Source organism: Anser anser (genome assembly GCF_964211835.1).
Source record: "Anser anser genome assembly, chromosome: 1".
In the NCBI taxonomy this organism is placed as follows: domain Eukaryota; kingdom Metazoa; phylum Chordata; class Aves; order Anseriformes; family Anatidae; genus Anser; species Anser anser.
This window is the reverse complement of record NC_139720.1, coordinates 89,143,331-89,157,660: the sequence shown is the minus strand read 5'-3', so window position 1 is coordinate 89,157,660 and position 14,330 is coordinate 89,143,331. Positions and strand designations below refer to the sequence as shown.

At 41.1% G+C, this 14,330-nt stretch overlaps 1 protein-coding gene across 1 annotated transcript; it reads left to right on the top strand.

Annotated features, from left to right (window-relative positions):
* The first annotated feature begins 6,819 nt into the window (after positions 1-6,819).
* LOC310885911 (inositol 1,4,5-trisphosphate receptor-interacting protein-like 1) lies at positions 6,820-8,854 on the top strand. The gene has a single exon (XM_083809765.1). The coding sequence runs from the start codon at positions 7,441-7,443 to the stop codon at positions 8,473-8,475; it is 1,035 nt and encodes a 344-aa protein (XP_083665891.1). The 5' UTR covers positions 6,820-7,440; the 3' UTR covers positions 8,476-8,854.
* Positions 8,855-14,330: the final 5,476 nt, after the last annotated feature.

The window sequence follows — 14,330 nt, the reverse complement described above, 5'->3', positions numbered from 1 at the left end:
TAGTTCTTTACCAAAACCACTCTCCATTCTCCCATTTTCAAGCGGCTCTAAAAATGAAGGATTTGCATTCCTATAGCAGCCAGTCACATGGATCAGTGACTGACTCAACCACACAGCCAACTGATGGAGTTCCTGGCCTAGAAGGCTTTCCATCTAGAAGAGCAAGGCAAACTGTGGCTTCTGAAAAGGGAGATGTTTTTCTCTTCACAGGTGACTGGCTGAGAGTGAACTATAACATTTCAGATGAAAAGGGACCGCCAGCATTACATGATCCAGTCTGCTGAGTAAGATGTCATGAAAATCCAGTAAGTTATTCACACACCGTTTTACAAACAACTGTCACTATCATTAATTAAAAGTAATAAACCTATTGGATTTACTTGGGAGATATTTGCAAATATGGAAGTAGATCTAAGAAGATACACCACAATACATCTAAATGCAGATTGCTATCAGTCACCTCAATCCTCTGCAACTTGTGTACAGCTAGTCATTAGTAGGAGAGCAGGGGAAGACTTAGATCTACCTGTCCTATACCCATAAAGTAAAATTAGGGTTAACTTGCCCCAAATCACAAAAAATATCGTGTCCCCCCAGAAAAACTGAAACTCCTTATAGCACTGCAGTGTCTGTCTTTACACACAGGAATTAGGAATGCCGCCAAGATGTCCCCTTCATATGCTCCAAGGTTTCAGTATGGTATGCGGCAGCACAGAAGGCCCACCACAGGCCCTGGCAAGATGTTGAAGGGAGGTTTCCTCACTAATCTCTAAAATAGGGCTTTCAACCACCGGAAAACAAAGGCTGCTGCAGAGTATCTGGAACTGAACATTATGCAACTTTGCAAGGTTTTTAAAAAAGGTAGAGAGGTACATTTAACGGAATGATCTACTCATGTAAGAAATTTGGTGCAATACTCTAGTATAGTAGATTTTATACCACGGGCAATGCCTTCATGATAACTCCATATATTAACATGGGTAATGCCTTCATGATAACTCCATATATTTGAAAACAGGTCTTAAGATGGCTAGAGTATACATGTTAAAAGAAAATAATAAAAAACAAAAAAAAAAAAGAAAAAAAATAGCTCACATATCTTTATTGTGCTGTTAGAACACAGGTCCTTTAAATCAAGCTCAGCACTCAGATGAGAAACTCAGTATTCCACTATTGTCCACAGCAGTGGAAAATAAACACTTGGGACTTACAACAGGTCAACCATCCTTGATCATGCACTGTTCACAGGCAAGCCTGTGCAACTGTCTGCATTCTGTTTCCTGAATTACAGCTAATTCCATGTTTTGTAGTAGCATTTCTCATCATGTGAACACAGGCTCCTCATTAACATTTCTGATGCTACTTATTTATTTATTTTTAATGCCTGGTTATTTTAAAACACCGTATATACTTGCACAGTACTAAAGATTAGAATTAAGAAAAATTGTCATTGATTCAGTATGAAGATAGAAGAGGAACTGCAGATGTGGAATGCTAACACTGGAACATCATGTGCTATCTGTATCATCTTAAATGAACAGTAAAGGCTTCACACAAAAAATTGTGATGCTTATTCCTGTGCTCAACCACAGATATAATTACTAAAGTAGCAAGGTTGTAAAGCTCTAAAGGGAGTCATTTAAGCCACTGTTCTCCAATGTGAGGCAAAGTGGAACCACAAACATGATGAAAAACATGCAAGCAATGTCATTTAATTTATACAGTATCTGGAGACCCAGAATTTTCTTAGAACAACAAAGAAGGTGCATAGTTACATCATTTTATCTGACAAACAATGCTTTTCTTTTTGGGCGGGGAATAATAACACATTTCTACTCTATATACAGCAATTTTGCCAGCCTGAGAAATCAGAAAGCAGGAATTGTTTTTTTATTCTCTCTGTTCCATTGTTCATAAAAAGAACTAAAATAAAAGACCCCTAACAAGTGGAAATTCCTTCCTGTGTAAATCACTACTCCAAACTGAATCATTAAAAAGACTTTAACAGGAACCATTATCAGCCTCACTCCGACAGAAATGTGCTTACCATTGGTTTTAGTTATGCAGATAAATGAAGGGTGCTGGCTCTGGAATCGAAAAGCTAGTGACAAAATGGCCTTGCTTATAACAATACAAAAGATGGTTAAGAAATGATTAAAATAACTATTGCTGGATCTAAATAATTTTGATGGATCACTGCATTCATGATATGTAAAATACGCAAGAATGATATACTGCACAATACAACTAACACATCCTTGTGATCTTTAAGGCACCACAAAACATTTCTAACACATCTGTGACATAGAGGTTCTGTATATACACATTCCATTTTCAGGTACAACAATACTCATACCAAACTTCTGCATTTAATACTTCAAATCCTTCATCAGACAGTGCAGATTAATTCAAATGAAAAGAGTGCATATTTATTTCAGCAATAAATAAATAAATCCTAAATTATTTATATGCATTTACTCAACAAATTGCAACAGATACTGTGTTTAAAACCACTACCAGTAGCTCAAAGGTCAACAGTGTTCTTCTAGCAAAGAAGTGGCAGAAGCCATTTCCTTTAGAGCTATTTGCTCTAAATAAAGCTTGGTAAATGCCATCCCTACCTTATCTCAAGCAAAGAGCATATTCTTCCATTAACGCTTGCTTTTCGTGGAAAACTACTACTAACTGGCACATACAGAAGATCCTTCTGCCTAGGCCTGATGCTTTTGACATCCTTAACTGGAAACACACCATTTCTGCTGCCAGGGAAGCCTCCTCATCTGCCAAGGAGGAATTTGCATAGGGAAATAAATGTTTTCTTTTTACTGAGCTCCTTGTTCTTAGACACATGAATTTAGATTAGGAACAAGTCTCTCCAATGCTAATAATGAGCTGACCCAAGATAAGAAAATACTACACTGAAAAAAAAATAATCTCTTCCTAGAATTTGAGGTTTAAAACTAATATCGCTATTCATCTGTGTGGCGGAGACAGCACCCAACACAGTTTAATCATTACCTCCCACCCTCCTTATCTTCCATTACAATTATTTATTAACCTCATGTGAAATGATGGTAGCACAGTTATATTTGAATAGCAGACTTACTAGAAATATTAAGAAATAATGTGTCCTTGCACAATTTTTGCCCATATTCATTTTCTCATTGTGTCAGAAGTAGCACAGAGTGTTTTTACTTCTCTGTAGACCTCATGGTAAAGCTTGTTTCTGTCTCTGTGAAGACACACTGGCATTTCTTTTAACGTTTTGGTACTCCACTGTAAAATAACAGGGCAGATTTATTCCAGAACTAGTGAATATTTTAGAATTTCCTTTTCTGATCTGACATCAGCCGCCTTCTCGTTTTCCCTCTGTTGAAGAAAACGTGAATGAAAACATAAGACAATTCATCATCTCAATGTGTGCATGTACGCACACAGTGTGAATAAAAAGACATCAAATTCCATGCACATATGCACATTTGTGATCTGGTCTGCTGTTCTCCTGCCATCAAATGTAAGGTAAAAAGCCTTCATGACATCTTGCTGCTCAGATATTGATGATCTGGCAACACATCTATTCCCCCTCCTGGGGTCATAACAAAGCCATAGCCCATACCCTTGATTATACCCATCACCTTCTCCATACTTGACTCCCCCAAAAACAATGTGGAGAAAGGGATGACAGCAAGAAAATTCTGGCTTCAAAACTCAGAATATTTTGTTCTCCAAGAAATTACATATTTTCAATCTGAAAAATATAATAAAGGAAGCTGCAATATCAGTTTCAAAGATCTTTTTAAACAATCTCATAGCAATGTAGCTATCCAAAAAAAATAAAAAATAAAAAAAATAGATCAAGCTGTTCTTCTATGCTTAAATACAAATCAAAAGCAAAACCAGTCCATTAATATTTACAGAACATATGCAAAACATTTACCGTATCTCTGTGTTTATGTACAACGTTCCAATGGTTTTAAAAACAATGAAGAAAAAAAAAAAGAGTAACAAAGTTTTCTTTCAAATACAGGAACATGTTTGTTTCAGATCTCCTATTTTAAATGAAAACATTCCATGGAAAACTCATCATAATGGCTTTCATTTTTGTTTGAGCTCCTTCATAGGAATGTCTGCAAGAGGTGCAGGAATATGAGGACTGTAACTAGCTCAGGTAGCCAGCTGCACTTCTCTGCAAGAGTCTATAGACAAAGGGACCACAGCAGAAGGCAAGCAGAGCCTGAGAGGGAGCTTGCACACCAAACCTATAGATGCCTTAGAGATACATGACAGATGTGCATTCCTGTGAAAGCACTGGAGCCCAGCCAGTGCACATGACGGAAATCTAAGCAGTCTAATACGATCTCCTGCTACCTCTATACCTGTTTGTCCATTCTAAAACATAAACAAAACAAAGAAAAATTTCCCATAAAGCAAAAACAGTGTATCTGACGTACAGAAAAGATATAACTAACAGAAAGTAAGCAAAACTGTAAACGTCCCCCAGTCAAAGCCCTCTGACAAAGTTTCGAATGTAAGTCAAGAGTTTAGAAGTCAATTGCTTGAAAAACCTTAATTATGGTATTTATCACCTTTGAGTTACAATGAATAAATTCTTCCAGATGATAAAATCAGATGGAGGCACTTCCCCAGTTCAAGATTTCTGCAGCTGTAACATTGCATTCTGATTATATCAATGAAGAATCTCAACTGAGATACACAGTGTAGATAAATTTATTAACATACTATTGCCTTCTTACATAGAAAGACTATTGAGAACACAGGCACTTAAATTATTTTATTGTACTTCAAGAACATGAATGCATAAGAAAGTGATTTATCGGAAACCAAACTATGAACTTAATAAAGCAAAAGCAGGCTGTACCACAAGAACTTCATGCTGTTTTGTGTTTAAATTGCACAAATATTTTCAGCAATTTTATATCAACTGTTTTCTATTCTAATGTACACAGAGCAGCACTCTTCTAAAAGTAATGTGCAGGTTTTAAATTTAAAGCCACAAGCATTCTTCAAGCACTACAATTGAAATAACATGCCTAACACCTGGAAAGAAATGTTTGCAGAGTGCTAACTTTCACATAGCTGTGTTTAGGTACTAATGCCTCAGCACTGAATATATTTATCCCTCCAAAGCAGAAATTTGCTTATAAAAATCTAAGGGATGGTCTTAAACTAAGCAGCACAAATGGTCCAACAGCAGTGGAAGAGTATCAGTGCATTCTAGATCTGGGGGTCATAATATGGTTGTGAAGGGTTATCTCGAACTAGCAGCAGAAAAAGGATAGCTACAAATTCATCTTCATTTTGCTTTGCAAACATACCAGTTGACTACAATGAGAGAATAGTAAAGCAAATGCTGAATACTTTCAGCAAAAGCCTATCCTTCATGTCCAGCAGATTCTGAAGTGACTATAAGCTGACTGATAAATATAAAACTATAAAAGGTGTAAAGAAATCAAAATTATTTTGAAGACATAAAAGACTTACAAAAAGAATTATTGAAATTAGAAAATAAGCACAACTGTGTAAACCATGTATATACCAGTGCACCTATGACCAGCTAATAAAAAAATTAATGTATTTAATGTAAATTTTTTCCAGAAAATGCTCAAGGTATTAGGTATAGTTCATATATCAAAGGATCTCAGTTAAGACGGTCACATGTGTAGGACGGGTAGGCCTACAAAGATTCAGAAAAGAAGAACAACTGAGGTATAGAATATGCACACATTAGAGAATCATTAAGGTTGGAAAAGACCTCCAAGATCATCTGGTCCAACCATCACCCTACTGCCAGTGTCACCCACTAAACCGTGTCCCTAAGGACAAGGTCCAAGCTCTCCTTAAACATCCCCAGGGATGGTGTTGCCACCGCTTCCCTGGGCAACCTGTTCCAATGCCTGACTACTCTTTCTGAGAAGAAATTTCTCCTAATTTCCAACCTAAACCTCCCCTGGTGCAACTTGAGGCCATTACCACTAGTCAGTCTCACCTCAGTGCCATGTAAAACTATGGAGAAAATTATTCTAGGAGTTACTGAAAAACACCTGAAGGACAATGCAGTCATCGGTCATAGACGACACAGGTTCATGAGGGGAAAGTCCTGCTTAACGAATTTCATTTCCTTTTACGACAAGATTTCCAATCTAGTTAAACTAGGAAAGCCAGCTGATATAATATTCTCATGTCCAAGAGCTGCAAGGACTTTCACACAAGCTTAGAGATGCAAGGATGGTAACCTGACAGGGAGCTGTAGATACAAGGTGATACAGCCAGGGCTGATACCGGGCACTGCTAATTGACTGCAATGTTCAACAGTTTTGACGCAGGAGTTGCAGTTGCCCAAGGACTGACTTAAATCATGAACCAAGAAGAAATTAGACACCTGGGTTACATCAGAATGATGTGCTTTGTCAGTCCCTGGAATGCATAGTCACAGTTCCTAATTGCATATGGACAAGCTTTGGAGGGCCAAAGCTTGGTGGCTGCTGTCTCTGATACAGACACAAGGGTTGCTGTGGCTGGGTACCATCTGTGCCCAGAGAGAGTGACTGACCCTCACCAGTCCCATCTCACAGCAAGAGCAACAGCAGGTGGCTCCCCTGGCATATCAGCCTCTGGAGGTCACCTGGTGAACCTGCCCTTCACAAGCAAGGCCACCTACAGCAGGCTGCCCAAGAACATGTTCGGATGGCTTTTGACTGTCTCCATTGGGTGACTCCACAACCTCTCTGAGCATCCCGTGCCAGTGTTTGGTCACCCTCACAGTAATACACGCACATCCTGATGTTGTGAAGACAGAACTGCCTGTGAGAAGAAATGAAAATGGAGATGTGTGTGTTTGGGGGCAGGGAGGGGGAGGAAGAACAAAACAAACAGAGAAGAAAGAAAGGAAACAAGAGCAGGTGAGAGGAGAGAGGAGAGGCGAGGCGAGGGGGATTGCTGTGATGCAGCTGTGGTGGAGGGTACAACACAACTAGAGTGTCCAAAGGAGGCCAACAAAGACTGTGAAGGGTCTAAAGGGGAAAACTTATGAGGGCAGCAGAGGTAAATTGGGTTGTTCAGCTTAGAGAAGAGAAGGCTGTGGAGCGACCTCGTTGTCATCTACAGCTTCCTCAAGATGGGAGCGGAAGGAAAGGTGCTGATTTCTTCTCTGGTGACCAGCAGTAGGACCCAAGGGAACAGGATGGATCTGCAACAGGGGAGGTTCAGGCTGGGTCTTCTCATGTCCAAGATCTGCAAGGACCTTCCCACAAACTTGCAGGGAGGTGACGCGAGGGGGGTTGCCGTGATGCGGCTGTGGTGCCTGTGACATCACAAAGGACGCGTCACAGCGGGGGAGCTGTCATCAGGGCCAGCAGCAGGCAGCGCCACCACACTGTGGCCTTGGCCGTCGGTGAGTGCGGTTCGCACCTCCTGCAAGCCATGGCTCGCCTGATCTTCCTCGCCCTGGCTGTGCTGGGCATTGCCCAGAAGCCATGGCTGGTGAACGATCATCTGGATGCAGATGGGCACGAGAGAATGCAGCAGCATGCAGAGCAGCTGATTGACGGCATGGCTCGGCTGGTGCAAGAGATGGAGGAGAGCAGCCAGGAGCAGAGCGGGGTGGCCCTGGGAGCTCTGCTCTTCACTGCATTGAAGCAGTGGCAGCTCTGGGCCTTGGTTGAGCTCCTTGTCCTGATCTTTGGGCTCTGCCGCTGGCTCAGGAAACGGAGCCGTGAGATGGGCAGCAGCAGCGAACACGGCAGTTCTACAAGGAAGGAGGAGGAGAATGATGACGCAGACGAAGACAGCGACGCTGATGACAGCTGGGATCTGGGCAGAGTTTGGGCCAATAGCACCCAGTGGCCGGCGCCCTACATGGCTGACAAGTGCAAGGTGGTGGAGGAGCTGGTGGACGATCTCCTTGGTGCCTGCCGAGGACTGTCCAGGAACTGCCTCTTCAACCCACGGCTGCAGCCGGCCATTGGCGTGGGCTGCCTCTACGAAGGCTGGAGCGCCCGGGAAGACAACGTCCTCTACCGCCTGCTTGTGCCCCTGAGGCCTCCCCCCAGGCACGCCTTCCACCCGGAGCTGGGCGCTGAGGGGGAGATGCCAGCAAGGAAGCCCGGCCTGTGCGTGGAGCTGGAGTGCGCCTGCGCGAGGGAGCGGCTGGTGGGGGACATGCTGTGCTTCCTCCACCACCCCGAGGACGAGCTGAGAAGACAGGAGCCCAGCCTGCTACGCACCCTCTGCAGCGGCTCCTACCTGAACGTGGAGAAAACCACCCGCTGGTTCCAGGCTTTGGTGAAAGCAGCCTGGGAGCTTCTGCCGCAGTCGCGCCACTGCCGCCTGACGGTGCTGCCCTCCCGCTGCTCCTGCAAGATCAAGCTGGCCAGCGCCTCCGAGAGCACCCTCTCCATCGAGTTCACGTTTGGGGTGCAGATAGATGACTCGGACTCCTTCTTGAGCCTGGAGTAGGCCGTGGAAGCCTTCACCAGCAGGACAGCGCCGCTGCACAACACCAGTTTCTCCAGCAGCGCAACAGAGATACTTGTTAGCAACGGGCAGTGACCACCCAGACCCTTGGAGAGACTCCGTTCCATCCAGGAGCTTCAGCCTATGCAGAGGCCAATAAATTGGTCGTGTTAACGTACGCTCTGTCCGCATTTGTCTGTGCAGCACTTTGTGGGGGAATGTGGACATTCCCCCTGCTCAAGCAAGGCCGCCTAGAGCACGCTGCCCAAGACCGTGCCCAAGATGTGGTAATGACATCATAGACTATGCTCACATCCTAGAAACAGTAAGGTTGGAAAAGACCTCCAAGGTCATCTAGTCCAACCATCACACTGCCACCAATATCACCCACTAAACCATGTCCCTAAGCACCACGTCCAACCTTTCCTTGAACATCCCCAGGGATAGTGATGCCACCACCTCCCTGGGCAACCTGTTCCAATGCTCAACCACTCTTTCCAAGAATAAATTTCTCCCAATTTTATAGTTTATACACCAGAAGTTTCATGGTGTGTAGCACAATGTGGATTTTAAAAGCAACTTAAAAGCATAGAGTAGAAGACCTTTCCCCTACTTTATGGAAACTGAAACACACATCCAGCAACACATCAGAAGAATCTGAAGTCATGCTTGAGACGTGGGAGGAACGGGTCATTCTATAAAGCCTGGATATTCTTACTTGTGACAATTTATATCAACCCCAGTTGAAGGTCCGATTTGTGTAACATGTTTAAACAAGTGTCTTTGTTTTTTCTTTTAAACCTGGTGTTTCCCTGAAAAAAAGACTTTTCAGTGACTTTCTTAGAGGTATTAATTGCATACCTGCAACATTCATCATTATTTTAGGCATTTTGCTATATATTGTAAAGAAATGGTGTCATGTGCCCTTTACAATCTGTGTAATGTTAGCAACAGATGCTAAGTGGCAAAAAACATGATAAAAAATAAATAAAACAAAACCAGAAAATAATTACAAACATAACCTAAGAAAGTTGTCTTTTTGCTTTTACTGTTTTCAGTGGGACAGTTCATATACCAAAGAGCTCTTTAAGTAGAAAAAATGTATCTTTTTACAGAGACAAATATTTATAAACAACTTGGGTGAGCTCCAGGAAGGAATATTCTATACTAGTCCAAAGAGGTCTCAGTTCTTCAAACTCTTAATCACTGCAGGCTCCCACCCAGCTCTAGCAGGATCTGGTTACCAGCTACTTACATAAGTTTTCATTTTCACAAGGTAATTTCCCTAAATAAACTCTGACTTACGGTTCATAGTGATCAGGCTCATTTTCAATGGTAAAGCTCATTAAGCCTGGCTGCTTGAGGTCATAACCATAACTCTATGCCCAGGCATGAAACTCTGTAAATGTCTATATATAAAAGCACTTTTTCCAAGTGGAGAAAGACAGTACTGTGCTAGGGCAGCAATATCCACGTAGGTATTCATCTCTTGACTTCTCTTGTGAGGTTTCATTCTACAGTTAAGTGACTGGCTCCTGTTGCCAATCTGTAATTTAACAGTTACAAACACAAGAATATAATTTTACTTTGGGGGAAAGAAACAAAAACAACATTAAAAAAAACAAAACCTGCTACTAGAAAATGGGCAACTGAAACAAGAAAGGTGGCTAAATATTTATGCAGAACAGACCAGAAGAGATTCTGAGAGAGCAATATTTGTGATGAAATAATAGTAACAACATCAAAACTATTGTTCTATATTGAATTAAAGGGAAATATCACCACGTAGCAGCCCCAGCAGTGATAACGGGCCATAGAGCAAACCCAGGCAATAAATTAGCTTTCTCAGATTTATGGGTTCCAAAAAGAATCTATTAGGACACATTGGAAGAGGGCAGAAAGTACTGCCTAGTGGTGGTTGGATAAAATTAGCAAGTGCAAATGTTCCTTACTAAGCATTAAATATAAATATAGAGAGATTTACATATGCTCATGCAACTAAATGCTTAGATTATTTTAGTTTTAAGTAATATACAGGATTTTTTTTTTTTTTAAATGGAAGAATACAACACAAGGACAACTCTTCTTCATTTTTTGACAATTCTAACAGAAGGTTAGTAGTTACAATGTGTAATTTAGAAGGGAAGAATACAGCAGATTTATAAACCATTCAAGTCTAGTTGCCTGACTGTTCAGACAAACACTGAAGTAAAATTAGTATTTATTAAAACAAATGAACTATAAATTTATTAACAAATGCAAATTTATTAACAAAAAAAAGGGAGAAATATCTGCAATTAATGGGAAAGAACATAGGGTGTTTACTAATTTACAGCTGGCAAAAATATTTGATAACCATAACATATGGCTTCAATTTCATTAGAACATTTGAACAGCAGCTTTTCTTTGGGACAGAAAGACTCAAGCATTAACGTTTACTTTCTGCACCATTTAGGGGAGTCACCACCATATTTCCACAGCTGAAAAAATTTAGCATGATGAAAGAAATAGGCAGTTAACTCATAAATATTTTGTCAGCTCCATTTTGTCAAGGCAAACTATGGGCTGGAAAATTTTTGTGTGCAGAGGAATCGTGTGTTTTAAAACAAAACAAAACAAAACAACCTGCTCTGCAAGTATCAAAATCATTAAAAAATGTGGTAATCCTTTAAGGCTGATTTTAATATAAGCTTTTCATTAGATTTTTTTGGCTTAGGTTTGTTTTTCAGAAAAAGAACACAGTAGTTCATATAAATAAACCCTGGGGCTTCCCATCTTTGTCATACATTTACTTACTAAAATTATAAGGTAATATGCCCCCCTTTTCTTAGAGGAAGGTCAGTAAATATCAGACAGATGGTCATTCAAGATAAGCTGGGACACTGCATGCAACCAATTGTCATCTTTCAATCTAGGATTGAATGGTGGAGTTTATCTCATGGTTAGAGGGGCCAGTTTTCCAGAAAGGCCTATCAGTCATGGCTCTGCTGCTCTCTGCATCAATACTTTACAATCTCTATGCACTTACTGAAAGCATTCCTGAAACTGCCAGGCTTACTTGGAAATGCAATTTCTCTATGATAAACAGAGTCACTAGAATCTGTATTTACTATGAGCAGATACATTATTCAGGAGCAAATGGGGAGGGGGAGAAATCTAGGATTTGGGAACGGTTACTAATTGCTCACGTATTATTTTGTCTAAGTATTCTTAGTGATCTAATCTTGCTCAAGTGATGCTGCATGGAACAGCACCTTATAATCTAGACAAACTCAATAGTTTTTGTTTGTTTGTTTGTTTGTTTGTTTTTTCTGGATAAGCTCACCAGTGCTGCAAAAGTAGAAATTATTAAAAGCAATCGGACTGATTCCTCTCACACACAAACGCTGCAACAGCTGTCTTGTTCTTCCATACTCTTCCTTGGTTTGCTCTGTGTCATCGACCACTAGGAACATCAGCCTGCACAGTTTCTGATGAGACTGAAAAACAAGCATCAACGGGATGGTGCTCCTGAAGCACAATTAGAAAATGACTAGTGTATCGTCAGTGAATGCTTTTCATGCGGACAATTTCTTCTGACAATCAGTCCTATCATACCTCATTCATTTGCGGAGCTGTTTTGTCAGGAAGAATGTGCAAGGCAGGAACTGTATCATCATGGGATCCAATTACAAAAACAATTCAACTTAACTGATGCAGAATTTAAAACTATGATGTTCTTCTGTTTCTGTAACTACATTGAGTTACTTGTACATGCATCACCCGCCACAGCCCATGGCTGTTGCAATGCACTGACCAACTCCTATCAGGCCAGCAGTTAGGGGATCTGAGAAAGAGGAGGGGAAATAGAAGAGGCAGTAAGAAATTCAGGAGAGCAAGGAATGAGTCAGAGTTACTGCAATGAGGACCAAACAGACCAATTTGTAGAAACTTGGCTTTTGGAGTAGGTCAAGCTGCTTGCTGTCAAGGGACCATAAAAAGGTTTTACTACTCTTATACAGTATATCCTGTTCCACAGGTGTATGCAGTTGCTATACTTTGAAAAAGGGCAATTAAAAATAATAAACTATTTTCCTTCAGGAGCATCTAAAGGCACAAAAAGTATACATCTGGTAGAAAAGAAAAAGATGGCACTGAAATATTTGATAAATGTCTATGTTACAAGGACAGAGTTTTCTTGCTGATCAATTTATCAGTCTTATTTCTAAAGATGTGGCATGGAGGAAAAAGTTCATGTAAACACATGACAACATGGTTACTGTATAAGTAAACCTGTAGCTTGTGATGCTCCAGTAATTTCAAAGAAAAACAATTCAAAGAAGAAATCTGCACTATGGATTTGTACATTATTATGTTTTATCTATATAGAGCAATTTCAAGTTAGTGATACTCCAAATCCCTGTAACATAAAATGTTAAAACTGAGTTTATATGGATTTTAAATCTGCATCCTTCAAATTTGCTTTAATATATAATTTAGTGGCAAAGGCAATACAGAATACAGGTCTTTAAAATTGCATTCAACTTTTTAAAGCCAGAAATCATCTCATTTTCTATTTCAAATCTGCATTTTGACATACTATTCACTATTTGCAAAGTATGAGCAGCAACAGAAATGCTGTAAGCAGTTGCCTTTCTAACACAGAGCTCTGTTCCAGACGGAGAGAAAATTCAGTCTCATTCACAGAGATGAAACATTTTTGCCATGAGGAAATTACAAAATGTTCAAGAGATTCCTTCTTGAATTTCCTAACCTTACCTTCAAACCTGTAACAGTAATAATTTTCCTTTTTATAATGTCCTCTAACATATACAAAGATGTCTGCACGCAGAGCCAAATTTACCCCACCTTCAGCCAATCTGTAGGTTTCAAATATTCAGCTCTGTTATTTCAGCTAATGAAGCAACTGTTATGACACTGCAGAGTTATTTTCCGGGTCAGTCACTAGAGGAACAATGTGAGCCTTGTCTGAATTATGAATAATGTGAAGGCTCAAGTTTAATTTTCAATTTCTTAGTTAAGTCACACTCTCTCCCATTGTCTTTAATCCACTTGGTCTTCAACCAGCACTTCATCCTCACATAGCTGAGACCTAGCAATTCAGATTGTTCAGACTTCTTATTTGGTCATCACAGCTTAACCTGGCTAAGAACATAGAGATCAACAGATCAACAATTCAGTAGCACGCACTAGGGTAAATGTTAGATGTTTAGATGTTGAGGAACTTGAGGCTGGGAATGATAAGGTTGAGTCCCTATGGGTTAGGATCAGAGGGAAGGCCAACAAGGCAAGCGTCCTGGTGGGGGTCTGTTATAGACTGCCAAACCAGGATGAGGAGACTGATGAGGAGTTCTACAGGCAGCTGGCAGAAGCTGCGAAATCGTCAGCGCTTGTTCTCGTGGGGGACTTCAACTTCCCAGACATACCCTGGAAGCACAACACAGCCCAGAGAAAGCAGTCTAGGAGGTTTCTGGAGAGCGTGGAAGATAACTTCCTGATGCAGCTGGTTAGGGAGCCTACCAGGGGAGGTGCCCCGCTAGACCTTCTGTTCACAAACAGTGACGGACTGGTGGGAGATGTGGTGGTCAAGAGCTGTCTTGGGCAGAGTGACCACGAAATGGTTCGGTTCTCTATTCTTGGCAAAGTCAGGAAGGGGACCAGTAAAACCGCAGTCTTGGACTTCCGGAGGGCTGACTTTGAGCTGTTCAGGACACTGGTTGGCAGAGCCCCTTGGGAGGAGGTTCTGAAGGGCAAAGGAGTCCAGGAAGGCTGGGCACTCCTCAAGAAGGAAATCTTAATGGCTCAGGAGCGGTCTGTCCCCACGTGCCCAAAGACGAGCCGACGTGGAACTAGACTGG